Source organism: Lissotriton vulgaris, chromosome 11 (assembly GCF_964263255.1).
Source record: "Lissotriton vulgaris chromosome 11, aLisVul1.2, whole genome shotgun sequence".
Classification (NCBI taxonomy): Eukaryota; Metazoa; Chordata; class Amphibia; order Caudata; family Salamandridae; genus Lissotriton; species Lissotriton vulgaris.
The window spans coordinates 856,275,208-856,295,764 of record NC_141699.1 but is presented as its reverse complement, the minus strand read 5'-3'; the positions used below and the strand labels follow the sequence as shown (position 1 = coordinate 856,295,764).

Here is a 20,557-nt window from a genome sequence, read left to right as displayed (position 1 = left end):
GCCATGCTACCCGAGGAGAAAATCTTTTTAGCAGACTGGTCCAATTTTTTAGAGTCCTTGTCCGCCGGCACCTGAGGGAATGAACCTGCAGACCTGTTGGAACAAGCGGCCTGCACCACGAGACTCTCCGGAGAAGGATGTGAAGAAAGAAATTCAGGGTCACCAGGAGCCACCCTGTAACGCCTTGCCACAGACCTGGAAACTGCAGGAGCAGACAAAGGTCTCTTCCAAACCTCCTTTATAGGATCAGTCAAAGCGTCAGTAAAAGGAAGAGTAGGCTCTATTATAGAAGAAGGCGAATGTAAAACCTCCGTGAGAATGTTGGGCTTGTACTCAACAGTGGGCAAAGTCAAGCCAAGCAAATCCGCAGCCTTCCTAATCACGACTTGATAGGGTGCAACATCCTTGGATGGTATATCCGAAACAGATGGTAAACCCCACTCAGGAGAAAGTTCCAGGCCACTAGCACTTTGGAGGTCCTCAAAACAATCCCCCTGATCTTGCAGCTCTCCTTCCTCAACCTCGGAATCCATATACTCCTTCTCCTCCATGAGGCGCTGAGCCCTGCGCCTCGACCATTCCATGCGGACCGAAGTCGATCGATCCGGCAAAGACTCTGACGGAGCCGGAGCCGACGTCGAACGAGGAACTTGAGGACAGGAAGCACCACGATCCGAATCACCTCGAGGTCGATCCGGAGCTGGCGAAGCCGCATGCGAAGTCGATGACTTAGGCAGCGCCGTACCGAGCCAAGGAGCACAAGGCATCGGCATAAACGGCATAAAGGGTGCCGGGGCGTAAGCCTGAGGCACGCCTAAATTAAAAGACAATGGACCCATGGGACCAACCGGTGCGCCAGTGGGGTACATTGCCCTCGCATAAACACCAAACATGGCATTTAGAAACTGCGAGAGGTTCTGACCTGGACCAGGAAAGGGAGGGTACGAACCCAACGGCCGCTCCGAAGGTGGCTGATCCGGCAAAGGTGCACCCTGGCCCTCTTGATTTTCAGGCTCCACATCCGGAGTCGGAGCTCGAGGAACCTCTTCTTCATCATGCACCGAAGAATGGTGCGACTCCAGATCCGGTTCCTGCTCCTGAACAGGAGAACCTACATGAGACTGTGCAGGAGAAGGAGACACAAAGTCCTTATGATGCTTACGAGACTTCTTCTTCGAATCCGAAGACTCCTTGCCAGAGTGATGTTTAGAGCAATGCTTACCCCTCTTATGCTTCTTCCTCGAGGAGCTCGAAGCATGACCCGAAGCCGACTTGGATCCAGACCTCGACCTCTCTCTGGATCTCGACCTCGCTCTGGACCTCGACCTCGAAGCCGACCTCGACTTCGACCGTGACATCTGCCTCGACTTCGAACGCCTGGAAACCGACCTCGAAGACCTTCCAGCTTCTCTTTCTTTCACCTTCGCAAGAAGAAGCTTCGCCTCCCGCTCTCGCAAGGCCTTGGGGTTCATCTTGAAGCAGGAACGACAGTTCTTAACATCATGGTCCGACCCAAGACACCACAGACAGTCGGAATGCAGATCAGTGATCGACATCATTCGGGCACAGGAACCGCACTGCTTGAACCCCGTCTTCCTCTACGACATCCTCGACGAAGAAGAAATTCTCAAAAGAGAAACAGTAACACCAAATAGCAACAAGATACTCAAAGTATCGCAGAAGATCCCAGAAACCGTTAGCGTCGAGGACAAGGAAAAAAGGGAACTGACGTCATCACGCCGACGTGGGCCTTATGAGGAGTCGGTGACGTCAGACGGAGTCGCGCGCAATGCCGTGCTCCTATGACGTCGACCACGCCGGCGTGCTACAAAGAATTTTCCGAACGTTGCTGGCGCAAGGGGGATATTCACAAGGTGAGGAATCCACAAGGCAGATGTATCTATCAGAAGAATTGGTACATGAAAATATGCGTCTTTTAAGTCTAGAGTAGATCTAAAATCTGCTTTCTTTGTAAGTGGAAGGAGCTGTTGAAGGGTCACTATGTGAAAGTGTTCTGACAGTATATAATCTTTAAGATCCAGAATAGGTCTTAGGGAACAGCCCTTTTTGGGAATGAGATAATACAGAGAGTAAACCCCTAAGCCCTGGTACTGTGTGGGAACCAGCTCTATAGCTCCTTTCAGTAAGAGATTGCACCGCCTGTTTTAACAACTTTAGATGTTCTGGAGACAATTTGTGAGGTTGAGGTTGGAATGTTTTGGGGATTGCTGGTAAGCTCCTGGCATTAACTATGTTGGATACTTCCAATCACCTATTTGGCTGTTATTATAGACTGACAAATAAAGAGAAATTGTTAAAGTCTTCCCCCGGCAGGTGTGGTGTAGATGGGGGGGGAAGTGTGGGCAAGTCACTGCTTATTAGGAGAAGGGGAGATTCGGGGTGTGTTGCCCTTACACCTACCTTTAAAGTTGTACCCTTTATAACCTCCTCAAAACAAATCTTACCCCTGTAGGTAGATGTACTTTGGTCTGAGGATGTGGTTTTGGACTACTGAAAGGAGCCTCTGTTTGAAGGAGACTGGAGCACTTCTGTGGACTTGGCCACGACAGTGTCTTTTTACATTTTTTCTAATGCCCGATCTACTTCAGTAAAAGAAAGATGTTTTTTGTCAAATGGTGTGATTAGAATAGAAATTTTGTACCTCAGGCTTAAACCCAGAGATCCTAAACCAAGCATGCCTCCTAAGAAAAATGCTAGTGTTGACCTCTCTAGCTGTAAGAAGCGTCTATTAATTTAGACTCCTAATTTGGTGGAGCAGCATCCCCTGATGTTTGGGAATGAGCCAGTTTAGGAGCATTAGACACTACTAGTGAATCTAGTGGCAACTTGCCCGTGATAAATATCGGGTCTGTTGAGGAGGATTTATACTTCTTGTCAACCCTAGGAATCAAGATGCCTGCTCGTACTGGGTCTTTAAACATTTCATCAGCATGCCTAATCGTGCCCTTAAACATAGGAAGTGTTTGTGACTACCTACGTGGGGAATCCTAAAGTCTCAAACAAAAAATCTTCTTCTAATGATTCTTTGTGCAGTGCCAACCCATGATATTGTGCAGCCCTGGCAATGAGTTCCTGGTGGGATACATTGTCGTCTGGAGGGGATGGCTTGGCTGGGTAAAGGTCTGGGTTATTATCTGCTGGAGTATCTATTGTATTATCCGTCCAAGGATCTCCTGGTAAATGTGCCCCCGCCCCATAATCACAATCATCGTGGTGATATTGTGGAGAATCCAGAGGTGTCATTTGCAAAGGATTTGATGGTGGAGAAGTAGGTGGTGGAGGGGATAAAGATGGTGGATGAAAAGGAATGGTAGCAACAGATTTCTTCTTTATAGGAATCTTGTAAGGAGTGTCCCCATTGTACTATGTGTTTTACGTTTGCAGTGACACGTGTTTCACATTCACATGCGACAATGGCAATATATGCATGGTATGTATGTTTCTTCTCTTTTATGTTACTGGATAGCATTCAGACTTCAATCTGATAGTAATCTCACATTTATTTTACAGGTTTAAAAAATACCTTTTAGTTAGAGGAGGACACAAGTCACTATTTAGTGGCAATATATGACCAACCTTGGTTAGATAGGAGCCCTAGTTTTTTCGTCCTGATGAATGCCACATTCTCTCAGGGACAACTTGGCAGAAACAAGTTGACGACTATGATCACAGTGGTGATGGGGTACAAGCTCCCCCAATCCCCATACCAAGTTTTTAATACCAAATAAATACCCAGTGAATAAATGTATTTTGGCTTTTACATTGGTTTTTAAATCACTTCTCTCATGGGCTCCCACTTAGAATTTAGAAGTGCCTCCCTGTCACCAGGTGTAGGCCCGCTCTCTACCAAAATCGGTTTCTAGAGAGTGAGGACTGCCAAAGATTAAGCATGACACCTGGTGTTGTGTAAGGACAGTCCTTTACATTTTTTGAGATGCCCAGCACCCCCACCTAATATTTTGTTGCTTTCGGTTACAAATCCCAATTGACTTTCCTTCAGGGAAGCTTCTTTTTGTGTGTGCAAGATGTAGTATTTCCCAGATACACTTTTAACAAGGGTAAAAAACTTTCCCTTCTGATGGGTACTTTTTTTTTTACCGCAGAGTTCGCACCTTATGGATTTGTCACATAACAATGTCTCCCTTAGATGTGGGATGGAGGAATGGAAATCAACCCAGGAAGTCATATAATACAGCCCTGGCAAAGTATTAATCACTGCATACCTGGGATGTGAGGCAACAATACTCCACAAATATGCACCTAGATGTATGCAACCAGAAAGCTTCTAATGAGGGCAGTAGGAGCAGTAATAGTCCTCATGGACCAGGAAAAAAACTTTACTATGAGGGAATTTCTTTGACATGGGGTAGAAAATCTTTGTGTATAGAGTAATCCAACATGAAATAGCGGGCTTGCTTACTGCCTTGCCCTTCTTTGTTCTGGCAAAGTCCATAAAGAGCTGATCAACCTCTCTGTCCTAATGAGTATGGCTAATGTAAGGAAAAAGTCACTTACCGTCTGCTTTATACACTCCTGTCATCTAGTGGTTAGGCTAACAAAGTTACAAGTTGTTTTTCTCCAAAGAAGAGTTTTGGTTTCATGGTGACTTGTGATACCTTCCCCTGAAACCCAAAAAAGCACCAGGACACAGATTGCACTTACGATCATCTTTATTCCTTTACAGGTTAGCAGGAGAGTGGTTATGTAAAGCAAGATAAAATCTGTGAACTGGAGTCAGGAAGAAATTAGTTAAACTTCCACATGTTATGCAAGTTCTCCATCAGGGGAGGTAGGGAGGGTGCACGTAAATCTACAGCCTTACAAGTTGGAAACCAATTGTTATTGATAAGTAACTTTTTTTCTTTGCAGCATATGAAGCGGAGGATAAAATGCTTGAAAAGCAAAACCCTTTCCCTAAAGCAGTGGCTGGCTAACAGGAATGGAAGACATGTTAAACAATGATTAAGGACAGGTTGCTCATTTTGCACTTCCTGGCGGGCTGAATATCCATTCAACAATATTTAGCGAACAGGTCGATATTGGCTCAAGTAGGTGCTTTACAGTCTGTCTGCTAAGGTGATATTGCCCTGGAAAGCCACAGTGGTCCTTTTTTTCCAAAGAGTAAAATGTGACCTAAGCACAAAGGATAATGTAAGTTTAGCTTTGGCTTAACAAATATGGCTGTATGTTACAATCCAACTGGTGAGTTCAGACTTTGAGTGGGCTACCAGGAAGGCCTGTGTGAATGCAACACATAGCTGCTTTGTTTTTATAATGCATTTTAAGTGATCCACCTAGTACAGAAGGGCTCAGTTAAAGTTTATAGTATGCATTTCTCTTTCCATAACTGACTGCCACCGCAGATAGAAGGATAGGAAATCAATAGGCTGTTTAACAGACAACAGAGAGATGACTATTGGGAAAAACTGAGGATGGCGCCTAAGCTCCACCCGATCGTTGTGCACCTGGATAAAATATTCTTCCACTGAAAATGCCTGCAGTTTACTTAGTCTGTGAAGTGAGGTGATGGCTGCAAGAAAAAACACATACAGCAGTAAGCACAAATGTATGGCATCAAAATAAGGCACCATAAGTTAAGGTTTCATGAAGGACTAGATGGTAACCTAGACGGATTTACACTTTTAAATCCTTCATTAAACACTTTAGTAGCAGGTATTTTGTCTATTTGGAAGAGAGTAAGCAACTACTGCCAAATATACACTGATGGAAGAATATGCAAGCCCTAACCTTTTGTAGGAGAAACATGTAACAAACAAAGTTTTGTATTGTGGCATTTAAGAGCTGTGTGTTGAGTTTAATGCAGCAAGGAACAAAAAGCTTCAATTAGGCAACGTAGCATGGAGGTACAGCAGGATTCTCAGCTTTTATTTTTTTTTAATTAAAGATTTGTATGCATTTCTCCAACAGTGAGAGAGGATGAAAAATAGCCCAGAGCACAACTGTTTTGTGCGATCCTTGCCAGTTACAGTGAGTGCCACCCCCAGCCCCTCTGCTCTTCATGTAATGCACTGCAGTTATTTTATTTGTGTGAGTGAGAACCACCTTGAGGCAAATTAGTGAGAAAAAAGTCCAAAGGTTTAACTGCCAAAGGTTCTAGCACATTGATTTGCAGAAGAAATTCTTGCAGGAACCACTGGCCCTGGGTTGTGAGGGCTCCCAACCCAGAGTGGGATTCAAATAGATCACCACTAGTGCTGAAAGTCGCGAAATACATCTTTTGGTTCCACCAATGCATTTGTGATAAACTGTGCCCCATCAACACCAGACTCCCCCAACCCAGGACCTTTGTATGATAGACACACTTGGAGCAAGACATGCATAACCTGGCGATCTGAACCAAAGCAATACAGAAGGCCATCGTTCCCAACAGTTTCATGATCATTCTCACAAGATGCCCAGGGGAGTCTTTGCATGCTACAGCATTGAGTGTGGCTTCCAAAAACACCAGCAACTGTTGAGGACAAAGGTGTAATTTTTTTACACTAATGCTAAAATTCCCATTGTGAAGAAGCAAAATCATATGCCAAGTTTATAAGCATTATCTTTATACAGGACAGTGGTCCCTAGGCAAGAGGAATTTTTTAGAGATAAATATAGACTAAATAGGTACTATATTCTTTGTCCAGCCGGACAGTTTTATTTTCTGATAAACAATGTTTACAAAAAATCTAGTGTGATAACAGCAGGACACCAGCCGATGTCCAACTAACACACTTAGGAAGGGGACAAACAAGGAAATTGGAGGCAAATTAAACAGTGTGTGTAGTACAATTCCCAGTCAGACAATATTAATTGCACACTATTGCTAGCATCAAATAGCACAATTCATACACATATAGTGTGACAAGGTCGACGACGTTTCGAACCTATAACTTATTAAAGGTTCATCTTCAGGCAATCAGATATATGCCTTCTTTTTTTTTTTTAAAGTCACAATTAACTTTTTGGCCCATACTGCAAGGCTGGTATGGAGGCCGATAGCTGGGTATTAAGGAATTGGTCCGCCGAATTTCCAGCAAGACTACCGCAACTGATAGGGAAAAATGCGTGAAGTTGCTAGGGACGGGCCGTCAATGCGATCTGCGCCCAAGGGTGAAATCGCCCTAGTGGGCGATTTCACCCTTGGACGTCTTACGTGCAGTATGCACCACTAGTGATTCAGGTGGGAAGTGCCAATGGATAAATAGTGGGTCTTGCGTTGCTCTCTTAAATATCATTCCGACTGTGGGTGATTGATTGGGGTGGGTTTGGCAACTCTAACCTTCTTGGGGCAGTTAAAATTATTTTTTGGAACATTTGACCATTACTTTTTTTCCCTGTCCCTAAGATGTAGTGTCAAGGTCCTTCCCTCAGGCAATAAAAACTTCCAGGCAATCTGGTTAGGGAAGGTTGAAAATAGCATGTGTGTGATCAATTTCTGTTATGCCACTTGCCAGAGTGAGGGTTGCAGGATTACCGAACTGCACAACTTCATAACTCAATGTCGGGGTCCAGTTAGAAGGAACATGATGTTAGTTGGAGACTTTAATGTCCACCTATGTGGCGACCCCATGCAATACATTTTATCAGACATGGGTTGTCCCCTGTCATCAGGACTTCACTTTGAACATTCCCTAGAGGGCAACAAACTGAACCACTTACTGGACGAGCAAGATCTCCTGTTCTCCATGAACATCATACCACCAACACCTTTATCGATTTCATCTTAGTAGATAGATATCTACTAACACTTTTACGCGGCTTTCAAATAGTCCCCAGTGTTTTTAGTGATCATAACCCAGTTTGTGTCTTGTTAGGTGGAAACCTTATAAAAAAACAAAATAGTAACAGCACACTGCGAGATAGTACGCTGCAACCTATTAACGGTGGGAGATGCTTAAAATGGAACAAGGTGGTACCGTCAGAATTCCTCGAAAAATTAAAGGAGGCTTGTGAGAAGTATTTCCAAACATGTTTTAACCCCAAATCAGAGAGTCATGGAGTCCTTGCAGCCTTCGAGAACATCGCCCATAACGTGGGAAAGATGTTGGAGATACGGGGGGGGGGCAGGGAAATCCAACACGGATAAACCCAAGTGGTTCTGCAAAAACCACTCCAAAGCAGCAAGAGACTTGAAATTAGCTCTCAAAACATCACCCGAGACAAAGCACTGATCAGCTCGCTCCGGTCAACCTATAAAAAGGTTTTAACTAAAAGAAAGTCTGAGCTGAAAAAGGCATTATAGGAGGAGTTGCTAAACCCCCTGACCCTTTCTAACGGTACTAGGTTCTGGAATACAATCAACCAGTAACCTTTAGAACTGACAGGGGATAGAGTAGTGGGGTCAAATATTACGGAGGGCGAATGGGTGGATCACTTTGTTGCCATCTTTCAGGATTTTACAATACAGCTACCCCCATCATCTGAAGGACAAGGGCAGGAGGTATTGGTGTTTTCTGTAGAAGAACTACTGGCGGGAATAAGCAACCTTTCCAATAAAAAGGCGCAAGGTCCAGATGGTATCCCCCAGACCTTTATAAATCTGACCCAACTTTCTGGGCTCCTATTCCTACAGCTGTGGGAAACGCTGCTGCAGATAAGGCTTGCCCAGCATAGTGGGGTCTCTCTACAATAGTCCCTGTGTTTAAAAAGGGAGACCGAAATTGCACACTAAATTACAGGCCCATCTCCCTGATAGATTCAATTGTAAAGGTTCTGGGGGGGTATCATCCTAAAGAGGCTGTCCACTTGGGCCGAAGATAACAAGATTATTTCCGACACTCAATATGGGTTCCGTAGAGGGCACTCCACTTTGGCTCAGTGCCTTAACCTCTACCTACTCCTGGGAAAATATACCATTGCACGACCAGGAACAGTTTATATGGCCTTCATGGACCTTTCCTCTGCCTTTGACTGTGTCAACAGGGGAAAGTTGTGGCAGTCCATGGAGGCCATGGGGGTAGAGCCACACCTTGTGAACTTTTTAATGGACCTACACAGTGACACAAAGGCAATGTAAGATATACCAGGGATCTCAAGGTCACACAAAAACTAGTCGAGGGGTAAGGCAAGGGTGTATCCTTGCCCCTTTTCTTTTTAACTTATATATTAATGACCTAGAAAATCACCTGGTTAAGACAGGGGCGGACTATCTATGTGTGGGTCGTCGGGGTCTACCAGTTCTATTATACGCCGACAACGCCGTCCTGTTAGCCTGTACCCCCAACGGCCTTCAAACATTACTGGATGCCTTCTTTGGTTTTATGTTAAAACGAGATCTCCACATAAATAACACCAAATCCTATGTATTGCAGGTAGGGAAGGCAGCTAGAACACAGCACTTATACAAGGTTAATGGTACCAGGGTGCCCATATGTACTTCTTTTTCTTATCTAGGGGTTCTTCTAGAACAACAATTAAATTGGGTTGCCTGTATGAACAGGAAAAGGGGAGAAGTCACCAGGGCCAATGCTGCGCTTTTTGATTTTGCGGCTAGAATGGGTCATAGGCCGGTGGCAGCTATGCTAAAGGTCTATCGCTCTAAGAGTATAGCCATAGCTACCTATGGGAGCGAACTGTGGGGATATAGTAACCATGAGTGCCTACAGATTGCCGAAAACAAATTTTTAAAAAGACTGCTATGCGTCCCTCAAGGAACCCCCAATTTATCAGTACACGAAGAAACTGGCATGCCTTTCTTGTGTGACACTCTGTCACTGCGCCCTCTTCTGTTCTGGTTGCATTGTTGGCTCAACAAACATCTAGTGCTAACACATAGCTTGCTAAAAGAAATACAGAGCCTAGACAATATGTCCAAAATTCCCTGGTTGAGTTATCTTAAAGATTCTTTTGGTAAGGAAGGGCGACCCAACCTTTTTCTAAACCCGGCTGGTATAACTACTAAAGATCCTATACTCATCAAACAGTCTTTTATTACCCGTCAAAAGCTGGACAGAGAGGCCAGGGAAGTATTGAAGCCTAGTGTTCGCCTCCACCTTTTGTTAAAAACCTCGACAGCGGAGGAGCAATATTTACTCTGACCCATACCAGCATATGATCGTTTTCTTTTAAACAGGTTCAGGTTTAACATGTTTCATCTTTTATTGGCAGTCCCTAGGGGTTGTCACAAGGGAACGGTGTTAGCACCCTGTGGCTGCGACTCCTGGTCTCCACAGGACTTGCTTCACTTCATGTTTTTCTGTAAATATTATGAATTCCCAAGGATTTATTACCTCAAACCTATTTTAAAAAGGATGAACTTTGTACAAACTTGGCCTGCACTATTTTATCTTCAACTGTTGAATCCCGAAATTATACCTCATGTGGCGAGCTTTTTAAAATGTACTCTGAAGTATAGAAAATGTCTGGATTTACCATAGTCATGAATTGTGGGAGCCCTGCATGTTGCATCTTGTTTTTTAATCATTTTAACTGGTAACCTGGAATGTTATTTTTCTTGTAATATGAATTTTTACGTTTTTTACAACAAAAAAAAACGAATAAAGTATTTTTGAATTAAATTGAGTGTCTATATCTTTCTTGTTTTTCTCGAGAATCTCATCTACATTAAGGCTGAAGAAATGCTTGCCATCAAAGAGTAAGCTAATGAGGTGTTGCTGAATCTCAGGACAGAATCTAGACATCCAAACCAGGTATGGCGCCAACTAAAACACTTGGTATAACCTCCCTGGAAGCCATATGAGTGGCATCTAGTTGCACATCTAATGCTTGTAATAGAGAACACCTTGTCTTCATGCACAATTTATTTTGCGCTTTTCTTGTTGGCATCCAAAAGATGTTTCAGCAACTACTCCTTTTCTCCCATTGGTCCTTGCAATACCTTGCAGCTGAGGCCATGGACCTGGAAATTCACCATTGTGTGGTGACCCCCAACCCTACATGTTTCCGAGCTGATCTTCTTACTTTCCTTGTCAGAAGGAAAAGATCAGCTGGGCCCTGCAGGATGGACGTCTTACATGCAGTATGCACCACTAGTGATTCAGGTGGGAAGTGCCAATGGATAAATAGTGGGTCTTGCGTTGCTCTCTTAAATTTTATTCCTACTGTGGGTGATTGAGATGGGTTTGGCAACTCTAACCTTCTTGGGGCAGTTAAAATTATTTTTTGGAACATTTGATCATTACTTTGAAGAAAGTGAGTGGTGCTTTCAATTTTGGTCAGAATTTCAATAAGAATGTCCAATCTCTTTTCCACAAATGGGGACTATTGATGTGCAGATGCTCAAACTATACCTACATTATATGGGGAGGAATCGTCTGGTGGTGAAGCTCTAACAGGGTATGCTGCAAAAGAAATATCGCCATCGGGAGTTGTCCTATAATTATGCCAAGCATCCTCCAGTTGATCAGTGTTCCCTAGCTCCTGTTACAGCGTAATGGGTCTGAGGAATCTTCTTGAACTGAATCCAAAATTGAACAGGTGAAGGCAGAGCATTATCAGCCTTTTTCTTTTTGAGATTCAGGTACGCCATTAGTTCTCCCGAAATTGTTTCCTAAAAGCCTTCACTTTTTGTATGGCGCAAGGAAAGCAGTAGGTAGCCAAGCAAGAAAATACCTGTGGTCAGGTTCAATAAACATAATTTGCTGACTACTGTCAAAAGCTTCATGATGTACAAGTTACTTACCTTCGGTAACGATGTATCTGGTAGAGACTACTAGCTGCAGATTCCTTAACATAGAATTATCGTAGTCTCTATCAGATAAGAAATTTGAAACCGATCTTAGCACCAAAGGTAGCTTCGCCAATCTCTCCGGCTCTAGCTTTTTTGTCACATGTCCAAGAGTCTTTAAACATCAAAGGTGCCTTTTAGCACTGAATGGTATCGATGGTAGGGAGAAGTGGCAACGGCCCAGCCCTTCTTTTTTTTATGTGTTTCATCAGTCAAAGTATGGTGCTCTTTGGTCCATTCTTTACCATGAAGCAGAGGCTCAGTTTGAGGTCCAAACTGAGGGATGTGGAGTGAGGATTCTTGGTGCACGGAGAGGCAGTATCCATCAGAGGGCATGGGTGGTGTTTCCATATTTTAGTATTAATGTTGGAAACCTGATGTGTGGTCTTTGCACTTGGTGTGGTTTTTGTGTAAAGCCCTGGAGACTCTAAGCCATAGAAATTGGAAGACACATACATTATACTTTGGACTCCTCTCCTACGAGGCTCTTGGAATACCGGAAGAGCATCACCCCTCTTGGTTGCAGTCGACTTCTTTAATGCCCTCGGCAACAGCACTGGGCATTGACTCTGGAGAGTCTTGATGCTGCCTTAAGTAACGCACCCACCTCTGATCACAATGGTACAGAATGATTTACTTGGAATGAAGAGTGTTACAGGCTGGACAAGGACGTTTGTCGTGGCCCCATGGTAAACAGAGTGTACAACCTCATGCTGGTCCAGCCAAACCACACCACCTTTCCCAGAAACTAGTAATTCTCATATGATCTGGCCTTAGGCTCCTCTGACTGTCATGAAATGCACAGTTCATTTCTATACTCCGCTTTGGCCCAAAGGCAATAAAGATTTAGAGTTCGGTGCATGGAAGAATGAAGCACTAAAGAATACAGTGTGAAAGATACAGCAGAAAAAAAACTATCTGATGTGCATTTTGTGTGAGGGTACACTGTGGATTCCAGGGGGATCTATCAGGAGTCACTTGGAAACCACAACTACTTTAAAGATGAAATAAACATTTTTAAAGTTTTAACTCCAACACTAAATGGCGTGAGCGGCCAAAGCATGCGTCTACAGCTGTACATGCTGCAAAGTAAGAAACAACGCACCGGAGATCCAATCCAAGCGGTCTTTCTTCCACAGTGGTCTATCAGGAGGAGGGAAGAAGAGTGATGTAGTAGCTCACTTGGAATGCAGACACCACCTTCGGAAGAAATAGAGGACAGGTACAAAGAAGCAGTTTATCAGCACAGAATAATGTGAAGGGTGGTCAGACCATGAGGGCCTGAAGTTCTCCATTCTTACAGGTCGAAGTTAGAACACCAGCAAAACTGTCTGCATAGTCAGAAGTCCAACTGGGCAACTGTGTGTCGGATACAATAGTGATGCCATGAGAAATATGAACATAAGATTCAAATCCCTAATTGGAAAAATATTCAGAGTGGGCTGGAACAGAGTAAACTTTTCAGAAAATGCACCACTGGTGGTGACTCCAACAAGAAGTGCTTATTAAGAAGTACATGAAGGTGGACAAGCCACGAGTTAACTCTTTACAGTAACTACTGCGATACACAGCAAAATAAAGCTGAGCATAGAATGTCAGACAGGCAGGATACAGATATTCAACTGGACCAACAAATAATTTGCGGACAGGTTTCCTAGTTGCCAAAATGTTGTATGCAACCTCTGGCAGTAGATAGATATACTCCTACTGCCACCGCTGAATCTCCACACATTTGCAGTCATTAAATCAGAGAATTGGGGAAGTGGACCAGAGTATTCTGATGCAAAATCAAGTGTTCTTTCTGCAGGAGAGGAGAGGATGACAAATCCCAATTTTAAATATATTGCCATACCAAATCTTTCTCACATAATGTAGGCAATCATCAGTTGTGTTCCATCCTCTGGCCTATTCTGTAAGACTGTCAACAGAGGTGAGATGGGTAGGAATGCATAAAACTGATGCAGCTGAGCCAGAAGCATTTATAACAGAACCATTCAGAGGGAATGTATGGCACAAAGAAAAGGACGAGTCCTGGCCTGGGCTGTGATTGAGAGGTCCACGTATGGACACCCTACGATGGAAAAGATCATCTTCTGGGCTCCAGGGAGAGATGGCACAGAGCATGCACTCTCCAAATGAGGGAGTCTACAAGCTGGGCTGCTAATGGAAAGGTGCCCCATCACCCACCTCAACAGCTGAATTCCGGTCCCAGCACAAGGTCCAAGGTCCAAGGTCCAAGATCACCCACCATACTGTTGGCTGATTTAACAGAAGTTGGTTGTGGTGTTTTGCAGAATATGAATGGTGTTTCCTGAGGCTGATGGCAGATAGGCCTTTATGTAGAGATGGACCACCAAAAGCCTAAACACATTTATATGTAGGAGCTCCTTTAAAGTGGACCATAGGGCTTGAGCCATTATATCACCCAGGTCGGAACCCCAGGACAACAAAGCCATGGGCACCTGCATCTGCAGAGGACTAAAGGGACCGCATTGGCACATCCCCCATGGTAAACCTGGGCGGAGAGAATCATATATATAAATCTGAGCAAAGAGGTTCCTCTTGCTGCAAAAGCCACTGCTTCCTCGGGCACAACTAAAGAGCCCTCATGACCCATTCGGAGTGAAGCACCAGCAAATTTCATGGGGCCACCAGGCCTAACGTGTAGGACTTGCATAATGGGGAGCACTGTAAACTAAAAATGTTCAGAATCGTATCCCAAATTTCAGCATTTCTCTGAGGAGAAAAATCCTTCAAACAGGTTTTGTCTTGAACTAGACCTGTGAATTGTAGCTCTGTGAAGGGATAACCTGGGATTTTGGAGCACTAAGGTGGCACTGAATTTGGCGTAGAGAGCAGCAGTGATGTCGAGAATGGCACGGAATATGGAAGCATCCGCGTCCTGGACAGGGCAGGCTTCCTTGCCAAAGCCGGACCATGATGAGGCATGATGTTGGGTGGCATTGGGGTTAGAGGCGTCAATTCTAAAGAGGTGGGCTCAACCTTAGGAAGTGGCCAGGAGGGTAGCAGAGCCATCCTGAAGATCTTTTGCGTGGCCTGTTAGAAGGCCTCAATCTGTGGCAAATTGGCAGATGATTGAGAAATTTTGGTTGAAGTTTTGGGAAGACTGAATCCAGCTCAGTAGATAGAAGAGACAGGTGTTGGGCAACAGAACCGATTTTGCTAACAGTTTTTTCCTTGAGTAAGACAAGGATTTCCCTCTCACACTGAGGGAGTCCACAAGCTGGGCTGCTGATACGAAGGTGCCAGATGCAACCGAAAAGTGTAAAAATTACTATAATTTAATCCCTTTGCTCAATTGTTTCTAACTTGAAATTTTGTTTGTGTAATGTAAATAAATAACAGATTTAATTCCGCTAATACTGGGTCATCTGCTCAATTTACTTGGCTTTTAATATTAATTATCCTGTCAGTTCAGGCGCTGATTGAGCCCCAGCCACCTCTGTAGATTCTGAATGGGAAGTTTGCACTGTTCTGTGGAGCCATAATAATATAAATATTGCATCCCAGAATACTCACACTTTATTCGACTTACCCAGTAATTGAACGAAACTGGTCAGAGTCCACAGAATTAATTACTGTCTCAGAGTGATATAACTAGAGGAAAAATGGCCTCAAATCATTCAAGTCCTGGTTTCTAATATGTGAGGCATTAACCTGTAGAGGAGTGGGCCCACGTTCCAATCACAGCATCACAAAACAACTATTCACAGATCATAGGTCTCCGGAAAGCTGATTAATGTACTCACTCACTCAAGGAACATACAATTATTAAATACTTTACTCTCTTACCCAACACACAGAGTTATTCTTCACAATTTTCTTATTCATGGGTAACGGAAGCTACTCTCTTCACGGACAGTAAATACCCAGTAGAGTTATGTTATGTTATGTTATGTTATATGGGACTTATATAGCGCAACGGCTACTCCAAAGGAGTGTCCCGGCGCTTTGTGGTCCAGACCTTAAAGAAAAGACTGGAAAACATAACAGTAAAAAGACAGAAACCAATGAAAAGGAAAGGCGCACTAACCAGAGAACAACCAAGTTTTTAGACCCTTCCTGAAGGCAAGCAGATTAGATGGGGCCCGCAAGGACAGCGGTAGGTTGTTCCAAAGCTGGGGAGCAAGGAATCTAAAGGACCGACTGCCCAGTCGGGCCCTTTTTATACGTGGCACCACCGCCAGAGCCAGTGACTCCGATCTTAAGGATCGTGCAGGCCGGTAAAAGTCCAGCCTCTTCTGAAGGTATTTTGCACCATTGGCATGCAGGGCTTTATGGGCTAAGGTCATAGCCTTAAACATTATCCTCTTCCGTATAGGAAGCCAATGGAGGGATAGAAGTAAGTTTGAGGCACTAGTACGGCGATGCAGGCCGAAAATCGCTCGTGCAGCAGCGTTCTGGGTCACCTGCATGCGCTGTAAGAGATATTCTGGCAGACCCAGATACAGAACATTTGCATAATCCAATCTGGATCCTATAAGTGCCTGGACAGTTATCCTCCGATGTTCCTCGGACAGTAGAGGAAAGAACTTACGAAGCATCCTGAGGATCCCGAAACACGTTCCTGTAAGAGTAACCACCTGGGATTTGAGCGAGAGCTCATTATCGATTTTAACTCCCAGGTTCTTAGCCCATTTAGATGACTGAGCTGGGGGGAACATGTCAGCGGGCCACCAGCCATGCCAATCCGGTTCCGATGGGCATCCGAAGAATAGTATCTCGGATTTATCCGAGTTGCACTTGAGGCTGTTAAGTTGGAACCAATTAAAAACAGCCCCAAGGCACTCACGGATACTTTCTCCATCGAAATCTTCGCTCTTGCGGCAGGTGAACAGAAGCTGGGTGTCGTCAGCATAAGAGACGATCCGGGCCCCATAGGATTCCGCCAATGTCGCCAGAGGGGTCATGAGGATGTTAAATAGAGTAGGGCTCAATACTGAGCCCTGAGGGACTCCAACTCCCAATGGCGGCATTTCGGCAGATCCAGATGGGGCCCAGACCGTCTGTCGGCGGTTGGCTAAGAAGGAACGAAACCAGTTGAGCACCGTCCCCCCTAGACCGATGTCATGTAGCCTAGTGAGGAGATCTTCATGGGGGACGGTGTCGAACGCCGCCGACAGGTCTAACATAACTAACATCACACTGCCTCCGGTGTCCAGCACCTCCTTCACAATCTCAGAGACTTCCAGGAGCGCCGTCTCGGTGCTTAGGTTCGATCGAAAGCCCGATTGGGACTCATGGAGTAGCTCGTTCGACTCCAGGAAATTGGAAAGCACGCTATGAACGTGTTTCTCTAAGATTTTGGTAAGTGCTGGAAGGAGCGAGATCGGCCTGTAATTGGATGGCACTTCTGGGTCCAGGTTGGGCTTCTTAATGAGAGGAATAACCAAAGCCTGTTTCCAAGATTGAGGCAAAGCTCCCTGACTCAAGGAGAGGTTAAGAATGGGATTGGCTAAGGGGTTAACAACATCTGCCATTTTCGCTAGAAATTTTGCTGGACAGGGATCGCGCGGTGAGCCCGATTTAAGGTTCCTCATCAAAGCTAGCGATGCGGATACCGTAAGAGGCGGGAAGTCTAGCAAGACTGGGCCCGAAGTCGACAGAAGATCTGTCTCGATCGGCGGAGTCAGAGGGTCATCTATTGGTCTAGGAGGAAAAGAGTCCTGTATTTGCCTAATTTTGGTGGTTCTACACCAACTCAGAGCAGTTGCACCATAAATAATGAGACATCAACTTTTAAGTGCAAATATGTGTGAGGGTAGCGATTCCTAAGTCCCTTTGGTCCTAAATCATGAGGATGGAGTAATTAATAGTGGGACAGTGTCAAGAGTGGGTCTTACCCCCCGGGCCAATGACACAGAATCCCATATGGTACCCTGAACTCTACCATTTGAGTTGCTAGTCTTATAGTTACATCTAGTGGGGCACTGTGCACTTACTACTCACTAAGGAATCAGTGACTCTAGGTTGGGGTACCTCCTCTAAGGAATGGGTGCAACAAAGCTGGCCTCATGGAATCCCTTCACTGATAGGTTAGACTGAGCTAGTGTTATACGACCTAGTCCTTGGTCTTAAAAAGTCCAGTACATAATCCAGTGTGCACACCTGACTCTCTCAGACGTTTTCTCTTAAAAAGCATCTCTTTTCTAATCCACCCATGCTGGAATTAACAGGCCCCCAAGATCCGACAGAGCTGAACCACATGGAAAGCCCTACAAGCTTCTAACTCTTGGCACTGTATAAGGTTCTACCTCGTAAGAAGCATCAAGATCTTACAAACTGTTGGCACAGATATGTCTCTGCCATGGTTGTGCAACCGTGGACCTGTTACCCAACCTCCTCCTTGGCCTCAGTGTACATGACCATCAAGTGTTTTCACAGCTGACCAGATGTGCCGCAGTTTGAGACTCCGAGCTGGGTTTTGTGGTTTAAAAAAAAAATCTCACTAAGTGCCCCTTTCTTTCGCCTAACATAGCTACTGTCTTCATACCAGGCTTCATTGTACCAATGGTAGGGGACAGCAATAAGTAAACTTATTTGCTCTCATCTATGAAATCAGATAGTGACCCTGACAAAACATCCTCAGGCTCCATCTTCCCTCTGACGAGGTTGCAGCCCTTAGTGTCACGAGCGTTACATCAATGAGGATACCAAGATGATGCAGCATGTCACCTACAGGTGAGTGATGGGAATCAGTCCACTGGAATATCATTTTCTAATACAGCAGTTTCCATCAAGGAAGCGGACGCACACATAAGGTTTTGGTTTGCTCAGGAAGGTATAGCGTTCAGAGTTGTAGTCTCAGACCCCTGGATATTTTTGTGTGTTGCTATTCTGGTGGGGCAAACTATCCAAGTTAGGTCTTTAAATATTGCCTCAAACCCCCTCTCAAAGTGATTTGTATTATCTATTTTGTTCAGGCAATAACGTGCTCACCTGTTAAAATTCCCAAACACAGTACAGGTCAATCGACTTTCACAACTTTGTACAAAAAAGGTTCCTCACAAGGGTAAACTGTCAATACCTTTCCCAATGAGAGCTGGACTAGTAGTTAGTGTGAAAGACATCATTCAAGAGGGAGAACGCAGAATGGTTTTTTTCTTGGGTATTCTAATGAGTCATACATCACAAGAATTATCTACACAGTCAACACTACAGCCTTGAACGTCTAAACCATTGCCAACGGTTTTTTACCGCATGTACTGCATACAACTGTAGTCTTTTTGCAAGGATGATTTTTAAAGGGCCTCTCTCTCAAAGGCCGTTCTTAATACAGATATTCCTTTCCTCTGACTCTACAAAAAACGCTTGATGTGCACAGTAGCTTAAATGTTAAGCTCCTGACTGGTGTTTTTGAACACCAGGCCATGTTTTTGTCTTGTGAACCACAAGATGCTAGTCAAAGCTCTTAAGAGATGTACAGCAAACTAAGGAAAATACAATACAAATGAGATCAATAAAGTGAAACATTAAACAATGGCAAAATATAGAGGAGACTCTTTATAGCTGCTGCCTTTGAGGGATCAGATTGGCTCCACAAATTAGAAAACACCGGTTAAAAACGAATTGTTGTTTGTACCTGAACCCTGTGGTGCAGCTTTCTGAGCCCCAGATGATATAGCAGGAACCTTTGTAACGGTCTGAACAGGCTGGGCCACAATAGTACTGCCTCCTCCTCCGCTGCTCACAAGTGCTTTGGCAACTCCCTGGGCTACAACAGGCTTCTGTCCAGTGACTTTACCAAATGAGGACACAGACTTTGCCACAAGTATCTGTCCACCACTTATGGCCATGGCTGGTTTCATTGACGACTGGACAGCAGAGCCGAGGGGAACACCAACCACCTATAGTAGAGAAAGGCATTAGAATCTTTGCTAAAGCGACCCAAAGCTTTATCTTCTAACCCAAAACATAATCAACATCTGGATCATGCATGTGCAATCACCAGCACAAGAATAAACAGGACAGACAGTAGGAAGAGTAACCACTGCCGTTCTTAAAGAGAAAATCAGACAATTGAGAAAAGCCCTATTGATTCCATCACCACAGAAACTGAGGTGCAACTGAAGAGCAACTGTTGTAAAAATTGAAACGAATAGAACGATTAGCCAACTTTTCTTTTCAAATATTTACATATACAACTATCACTTTTGTAAATATATTACTTAGCCAATAGAAAAGCTGCACAGTCAAGGCCTTAGTGCAGGCTTCTCCAGCAAGTAGCTCGTGGGATACCAATAGCTCTCCAGCTAAATATGAGTAGCTCTCTTGTGTGCAGCCCAGATTACTGAATTACAATCTTTTTTTTCCAAACCATATTTTATTGATTTGATGTACATCAATACAGAGTGAATGTACGATAAAGTGTACAATAAAGGACAGGTGAATATAAACAGTTGTAAGCATACAGAAGTAACATTCCACAGCATATCCAATATCGAAGGATGATATACAACAAAAGCCATATTGTACCAAGCAAAAGCCTGCACCTTATTCCGTGCCTACGTTTCATGGTAACATGTGACCATATTACGGGTGTAGAGTAGCCTTAAGTGGTAACCACATTAGCTACGCGTGCCCGCATCGGGTATTGATAAGAGATCTCCCACACTATGCTCCTCAAAGGGTATGTGTCTGTGCGCAGCCCACGGCTTCCAGATTTTGGAGTGTTTGTGGGGGCTACCTCGGGCCGTAAACACAGGCCGTTCGAGTTACATGGCATGGTCTAGCCCCCCTTCCAGGTCGATAGGCGAGAGGGATGTTCAGCCTTCCAATGTGGTGCAATGTCCCTTTTGGCTAGTGTCAACTCCAGAAATAATAAGT

At 44.4% G+C, this 20,557-nt stretch overlaps 1 protein-coding gene across 3 annotated transcripts in view; it reads right to left on the bottom strand.

The window, feature by feature from the left end:
- YEATS2 (YEATS domain containing 2) overlaps positions 1-20,557 on the bottom strand; it is a 1,498,478-nt gene that overhangs the window by 945,394 nt on the left and 532,527 nt on the right. For all 3 annotated transcript variants that reach the window (XM_086943990.1, XM_086943991.1, XM_086943992.1), the window contains exon 15: positions 19,314-19,578. In XM_086943990.1, the coding sequence (XP_086800116.1) occupies positions 19,314-19,578 (265 nt within the window). The remainder of the gene's footprint in view (positions 1-19,313; positions 19,579-20,557) is intronic.